General features: G+C 35.8%; 1 protein-coding gene across 1 annotated transcript; it reads right to left on the reverse strand.

Moving 5' to 3' along the window:
* Positions 1 to 3,252: 3,252 nt before the first annotated feature.
* LOC133203489 (uncharacterized) lies at positions 3,253 to 4,917 on the reverse strand. The gene has a single exon (XM_061339265.1). The coding sequence runs from the start codon at positions 4,915 to 4,917 to the stop codon at positions 3,253 to 3,255; it is 1,665 nt and encodes a 554-aa protein (XP_061195249.1).
* Between the last annotated feature and the right edge of the window lie 3,624 nt (positions 4,918 to 8,541).

Genomic DNA, 8,541 nt, shown 5'->3' on the forward strand with positions numbered 1-8,541 from the left:
AGAGGCCCAAGGTCCTTAACGGTCACCTGAGTATAATACAACAATTTAGAAGTTAAATACACTGAGGGATGAAGCTTTGTTGCCCTAAAGCAAGAGAAGTAGGAAAATCAGGATCAACAAAATAATTAGTCTAGTATTCAGTATCAACTCATAACTTAAGTTCTAATCTGTCCCCCCTCCCCCACTTAATATTATCACCATGCAGACTATTAACAAACTATTAGTGCTTCTGTACTATTTTTAAACCCATATTAAGACCTCTAGCATTGACCTCTCTTATGGTCTTTGAAGAACTTGTAATAAGATAAGTTATTTTTGTCTCGTTTTTATTTATCTATTACTTACAGGTCTACCTGATTATTAAAACTAAGAAAGTACTTTTTGAATTATACAATAAACATTCTTGCATAATTATCTTATTCTATTAACCTTTCAAAAACATTATTTACAGTGATGAATGGAAAAGGGGAATAACTTCTCTCAGTAGAATACAAATTAATAGAGCCCTGCCCAGGACCAGAATGCTTAGACGAATTGTCCAGATGTTCAAAAATCTGGTAGAAATACGCTTACTTATATCATTTAAACTTTTACTCAGTTTGCTTTCGATATGCCCAGAAACAGAGAAGAATTTCACAGGTACAATGCATTTTCACTACAGATTCAACAAAGCCTTACCCTAACACCAGAAACCAAGACCAAAGGTCAAGAAATTTACAAATTTGGAAGAGATACCCTCATCATCATAACTATGGACTTCAAAGAATTAACACTTTTCCACTATATTATCAAAAGCCCCCCCCCCCCTCCTCGTTATGCCAGAACCCCTGACCCTAGGACCACAAGATTTAAAAATTCTGTTCGAAGCTCCCATCTTCATCATAGCTAAGCAATTTATTTATCAGCTCAACACTAAGGAGCATACAGGATTAGTTAATGATTAATTAATAGAATTAATGCATTTTCACTATTTAATCAATAGAGCCCCCCTCCCCCCCCCCCCTCCTCAAGAACCCCAAAAACTGAGGCCATGTATTTAAAAATTTTGGAAGAGGCATCCTTGCCTATCATAATCATGCACTTAGTTTGTTTAAATAATCTCCAGTAGCAGAGGAGAAGATTTTCATAGAATCAATGCATTTTCACTATATAATCAATAGGGCCCCGCCCTAACACCGGAACCCCTGACCCTGGGGCCATGAAATTCACAATTTTTAAAAAGGCATCCTTATGCATCATAACCATGCACTTAGTTTGTTTAAATAATCTCCAGTAGCAGAGAAGAAGATTTTCAAAGAATCAATGCATTTTCACTATATAATCAATAGAGCCCCACCCTAACACCAGAACCCCCGACGCTGGGGCCATGAAATTCACAATTTTTGAAAAGGCATCCTTATGCATCATAACCATGCACTTAGTTTGTTTAAATAATACCCAGGAGCAGAGAAGGATTTTCAAAGAATTAATGCATTTTCACTATATAATCAATAGAGCCCTGCCCTAACACCAGAACCCTTGACCCAGGGGCCATGGCTTTCACAATTCTGGAAGGGGCCCACCTCCTCATCATAACTATGTACTTAGTTTATCACCTTAATGCCCAGGAGCAGAGGAGAAGATTTTCAAAGAATTAATGCATTTTCACTATATAGTTGATAGAGCCCCGCCCTAACACCAGAACCCCTGACCCTGGGGCCATGACATTCACAATTTTGAAAGAGGCACTCTTGCTCATCATAACTATGTACTTTGTTACTTTATTTAATACCCAGGAGCAGAGAAGAAGATTTTCAAAGAATTAATGCATTTTCACTATATAATCAATAGAGCACCGCCCTTACACCAGAACCCCTAACCATGGGGCCATGAATTTCACAATTTTGGAAGAGGCACTCTTGCTCATCATAACTATGTACTTAGTTTATCACCTTAATACCCAGGAGCAGAGAAGATTTTCAAAGAAATAATGCACTTTCAATATATGATCTATATAGCCCCACCCTGGGGCCAGAACCCCTGACCCTGGGGCCATGAATTTCACAATTTTGGAGGAGGCACTCTTGCTCATCATAACTATGTACTTAGTTACCTTATTTAATACCCAGGGGCAGAGAAGAAGATTTTCAAAGAATGAATGCATTTTCACTATATAATCTATAAAGCCCCGCCCTAACACCAGAACCCCTGACCCTGGGGCCATGAATTTCACAATTCTGGAAGAGGCACTCTTGCTCTTCATAACTATGTACTTAATTACCTTATTTAATACCAGGAGCAGAGAAGAAGATTTTCAAAGAAATAATGCACTTTCACTATATGATCTATATAGCCCCACCCTGGGGCCAGAACCCCTGACCCTGGGGCCATGAATTTCACAATTTTGGAGGAGGCACTCTTGCTCATCATAACTATGTACTTAGTTACCTTATTTAATACCCAGGGGCAGAGAAGAAGATTTTCAAAGAATAAATGCATTTTCACTATATAATCTATAAAGCTCCGCCCTAACACCAGAACCCCTGACCCTGGGGCCATGAATTTCACAATTTTGGAAGAGGCACTCTTGCTCTTCATAACTATGTACTTAATTACCTTATTTAATACCCAGGAGCAGAGAAGAAGATTTTCAAAGAAATAATGCACTTTCACTATATGATCTATATAGCCCCACCCTGGGGCCAGAACCCCTGACCCTGGGGCCATGAATTTCACAATTTTGGTAGAGGGCTCAATGCTTATTACAATGATGCCAACAGTTTGACTGCTTGATGTCCAGGAGTAAAGAAGAAGATTTTTAAAGATTGCATTATTTTTGGTGGTTTTAGCCCCATCCCTCAGGCCCCGGGGGGGGGGGGGGGGCAGGGACCATGAAATTCACAATTTTTGTTTCCCTTCATCCATAGATGCTATATGCCAAATTTGGTTGAAATTGGTTGAGCGGTTTCAGAGAAGAAGCTAAAAATGGTCAAATGTTAACGCACGACGCACGACGGCGGACGAGAACGGATAGCAATAGGTCACCTGAGTGACTCAGGTGACCTAAAAATACGTATCAAATTCATGTCACTATACAATTGTATAATAGTATTCTAAGAGGTAATTTTGTTATGAATGAAAAAATTACAATGCTTTTGAAAAGGAGTTGAAATTCATTATTTCTACATTTAATAACGTAGATCTTGAACATGAAATAAAATAAAAATTGAGGCTAACAACTGTAAAAATGTATTTACAATTCAATGCAAAACTTTATTTGTTTGTGTTACGGAGATATTTGTACACAGTGGCAGTGGAACTTCTCCAATATCCAACCCAGAGATTATGTTGATCATCAACACAAAGAGCACAAGGTTTGTACGGACATTGATCTGGTGTGAGTAGAAAAGAAATGAACTGACCATTGTGGTCCAACAGGTGGACACTGGAGTGATTCTCGTTAGAATAATCAGAACCATTACACACTATGATATGCCCAAGGATATCTGTGCAAATTCCATATGGATCGAATCTAGACTGAGACTGGTGACCAGAGTAAGTGAATCTGTAGTCTCCCAATCTGGTCACAACCACCACCTTTCCGTTGTCTGATGTACAAATGTCACCATTTATATTCTCTGTTATGTAATATATACCCTGGTATAGCCTTTGACCTTTAGTATCCATCTGAATATCTAGGAGCTTCCTCCCTTCCTCATTGTACCGAGTGATTCTTTTGTGTTCTTGTCTTCTCATCCCCACCAATATATGTCCATTGATATGAGAGGAGTAGATAGCTTCTGGTACCCAGTTCCCTGTGCTTATTATCTTTTCATTTACCATGCCACTGCTCGCTCTGTAGACGGCTCTTTTTAGTGTATCTGTGTAAATTAGTTTTCTTTCTTTTGTGACTGCGTGATTACCTGGGACACCACATGTGTTGATCTTTATTTTTTGTGAGATTTTTCCTTTCAAGTCAGACTCAATAAGGTTTCCTCTGTAATCACTGGCCCAAAATTTATTAGAAGTCATGGAAGATAAATGACAAATCTCACTTAATTTAGGGAGAGCAACTTCTACTGCTATTGTGAAAGAAGTGGAAAGTTTCATGGCCGTTTTACTAAGCTTTTCTTCAAATGATTCTTTTTTTACTTCACCGAACTGTTTGGCTAATTCTTCTTTGTTAATTGTACCCGGAATGAACACTGGAAGTGATATCGGTGTGAGCTTAGGCATCTTCAGCTTAACTATTGACATATTTGTGTGGAATTCTATCAGTTCAGTGAGTTTTATTGATGACATTTTACTCTCATAGTCTATAACTATTTTTTGCAGGTCATCAATGTAATCATCTGTATTCTTCTGTTGTTTTTTCAGATCTTGTAAAATAGATTTTTCAATTTTGTCCAACTCTTCATTACTGACAGCCAGTATTGAGTATGCGGCTTTCTTCAATGCGTCGGCTCTCTTTTTCATGCATAACCTCAACTTTAAAATTTCTTGCTTGGCATTTTCTTCTCTTTCACAAAAGGAGTCACGATGTTTTTCAGCATTAGGAATAACCGTTCTCAAAATATTAGTATGTTCCTTCTGACATTGCAGTAGAATGTTATTGTAAACAGTTTCAATGTCACTCTTTTCATGATCACTGTGTTCTCGGGCAAAGCATGCAGGACAAACAGGAATCTGACAACCGTCACAATAGACATTTAAATCTGCATTGATGTGGATCTGACAATTTTCTGAGGGACGTTTTCTCTTTCTCTCAAGAAAAGAAACTACATGATGCTTTCTATTAGTCATTTCCTTTAGATGTATCTCTCTGCACAAGCCGCACATTCTCTGATAACAGGTATTGCAGTAAAATTCAGAGTAGTTTCTGCATAACTTGTTGTCACACTCTATAAAATGCTGGGCAGTATCTGGTATTTTGTCCATAGTTTTCAATGGAATAGCTGAAATTACAGGTATTTTTAGCATCCAGGCAACATATGACAATATAATTATTTAAGGTAAAACATTGAATGTAAGGATAAGCTAATATGTCTCTTACGGACAATTAAATATAATGTACAATCATTTTACACTTACTATTCCACTAACTCTAGTCTACCAGTCAATGTCTGCAATCTGTAATGCTTATCATCTTTTAACGACAGGTAGAATGTTATCTATTTTTTTTTGTAATCCATTCAAAGGTATTAAATGTCTGTTTTGCATGAAGTGTATACATACAGGTAAACTTCGGTATCTCGACATCGCATATGTCGACAATCTGGGAATTGTTAAAGTCCGTCAGCGGTCCCGGACGTATTTACTATAAAATTGATTTGCAGAAACTCGAATATGTTATCTTCGGTTATGTTGACTACCCGACGTATATTCGAGGCCCCGAGAGCAATTGTATATGTCGACATCGGGGCAATTTTATGCTCTAATATTTACATTTTTAAATTTCTTTGGCCGAGATAAAAATACCAGATAATAATACCATGAATAAAAAAATACTTAATTTCTGTATAAAGCTACTGCGTTATAGATAGGCGTGGTTTGAAAATCACATGTGGGGAGGGAGAGAGAGAGTAAGAGAGAAAAGTTAAGGAATCAAGAACATGTAGATATAAGAAATAACCGCAAGATTTTTTGGTTTTATAATGATGATCAAGAAATTAACTTGCGTGATAAGCAAGCCAGTTGCTTAATCATATTATTAAAAAATAAACAGTTATTCCTTAACAAAACTGAACTTTTTGTCAAGCACCCTCGGCCGTCTTTGAGACGTAAATTGCTTAACAGCTTGGATAATATCGTTGATAACTCCTCATCAGCCCGCGTAAATATACAAACGTCATTTATCATTAAATTATAATGAAACCTATTATAAATTTGATTTGAAAAAGGCAACTGAATAACATAAAATAACAAAAACAATGAATTGAATTCAATATATTATGTAAGAAAAACGATTTATTTCATGATATATTTTGTTAAAAACGCATTCATCGGATAACAATCCAATAAACGACACAATTCAATGAATAACCCGTGATTCATGCATATATAAATTTACTGAATTAGTTCAAGTACATGTAATGTTACTACAAGTTAAGGGAACTTGACGATGGAATAGCTGAAGTCACCCCGTTTGTCATACAGTTTGCATATTATCTGACCATAAATAGTACCATCTATAGTCAGTTAAACATCCAAATATGAAACAGATGTGGATGACTCTGTGGTACGTGTCTTTTATTTCGAAGTCACTGGGATATATTAAGTCCATACAAATATTGACTGAGATTAAGGGCAACCTTGCTAGCACCCAAGGGATGAAATATTGCCTGGCATGGAGCGTTGGATAATATTTTTGTCCCGAACATTATTAATTTTGCCCGAAAACACTGTCAAAAATTGTTTTGTTATATGAAAACCTAAACAAATCAATAAAAAAAGCATATTTATTGTGACGTCATGTTTTTGGAAGTGGCGAGGGTATCATTACACACAATACCCCAATTCACAATTCAAATCAATAGAAATGTGGGGAAACTCTCTTTGCCGGTCAATAGTAAAAATTAAATGACCGTTAATATTTTGGAAAGAACAATATTAATTATGTTGCCTGTTTCTCTGTATAGAGAATATAGAGAGTATTCTTTACTGAATATGACAAATCTATATGTAGAGTTGATGGACACAGGAAAAGTTGTCTTTTTCTCATGTAGAAATTGTTTGAATAAATTCTGCTTCATAGGTAGCCCTGGTATCCAATAACTACATATATATGTCAATGAGGATCTCCAACATACTTTTAATATCAACTTCTGAGTACTTCTGACTTCTACTTCTGAGTATGATTTTTAATGAAGTTAATTGTGTAGATGACACCTCAAAAGATATGGAAATTTTCGAGTTCCACTTTTGTTGAGGAAGCAGTTGTCTATGATGCAAGAAAGCCTCCTATTTCATTTTTCGTGAGGAATCATTGGAAAATCGTAGTCAAAAAATGTATCTAGCTCTCACTTACTATAAATCATTCATTAATTTGATTTTGAAATGTTGTAAAAAAGAATTACATACATATTTCTTCCATTCAAATAATGAAAAAGTCATTATAACATTTTTATTCCATTTGAGTTCAATGTTTTCAGCTATTATACTATATTTCTTTTTCATATCACAAAGCAAGTTAAGCGTACGTCCTAGTCATTGCAGTGTCCATTGCTGTCCACTCAATAGTTTATCATAAAATGTTTAACCCATTTCCATGGCTTATAAGATGTAATGCTTTTTGAAGGACTATCTATTTTTTTTTTTGTTTATCCAATATCCCAGTTTTTTTTTCAGATCTTGTGATGTAAGACTTCGATGCAGAGATTGTATTTGTCGTCAAGACAGAAAAACATGGGGTTTATTTAGACATTGATATGGTTTAAGTATAAAAGAAATTAATTGGCCAACTTGGTCCAGCAGGTGGACACTGTCCAGAGTTATTATAATAAGGGTAGGCGATAGACATAGTTATTGCACACTTTGATACATGAGTAGGATTTCTCCACTAGCCAGCTTTCCCCCCGGAATCTGTACTCTAGAGTAGGGCTTCTTTCAGGCGGGAAATCTCACACTAGAGCCAAAGTTCCCCTCTTTTATTCTCAGAGTAGGGTTTCCCCTCATTCATCAATACTAAACTCATGTCGAAAATATTTGGGCTAAAGAATGATAAGAAAATTAACTGATTTTTAAATGGAAAATGAGCGCTTTCGACTCAAGAATTGGTTAAATTTAGTATGAAATCTATGAATATATCGTTCAAAACATTGAGTATCAACCCCAAGATTTTAAATCATAAGAAATTGTAAAAACATTCGCTCAAAAAAAAATTTTAGACTCGATGTCTCAACTCCTCTCTCTCCCGACGCAGTGGTACCTCTTTGTTCACTAATTTTAAAGTGTGTATCAGGCCACCTTTAGCTATTTGATATTTTGCACTCTACAGGCCCAGTACGTTATCTATGTATCGATATGCTTTTTACATAAAGTGTGTGAGAAAATTCTACAATTTATGTTTTTTATAGGTTGTATTGAATTAAATTGAGTAGTTCTTCCAAGGGGACAAAAGCTAAAAACAAAAACAAAACAAGAAATACTGTTTTTGCATGCCAAAGCAAAATTATGTCCCCTCGACCCCAGCGGTAAAATATTGGATTTGAAAGCAGGAAGCAAATACTTTAAGTTTTGCAAAATTCATATTTTTAGAAATAAATTATTCCATTCTATTTCCTAGGAAACAGCAGCTATTGTAGAACCATTTTAATTCGTTGAGGTCCGTGACCAAGCAAAATTTAACTGGTACGTTTGGAGGTAATTTTGTGGCTTATTACTCTTTTAATTACATTTATTTATGATCTCTAGGTCGAGTCATCTGCTGGTAGACTGTTAGTTTCCGAGGGTCTCTACAGCCCAATAGCAAGTACTTCGGTACTAGCTTAAAAATATGGATATATATTTAATTGCTGTGGTAAAAATTAAGAAATTTATTTGAAAATTTAGGAATATCTCCCT

Source organism: Saccostrea echinata, unplaced genomic scaffold, assembly GCF_033153115.1.
Source record: "Saccostrea echinata isolate AGI-Se365-2 ecotype Australia unplaced genomic scaffold, CSIRO_AGI_Sech_v1 ptg000051l, whole genome shotgun sequence".
Taxonomy (NCBI): domain Eukaryota; kingdom Metazoa; phylum Mollusca; class Bivalvia; order Ostreida; family Ostreidae; genus Saccostrea; species Saccostrea echinata.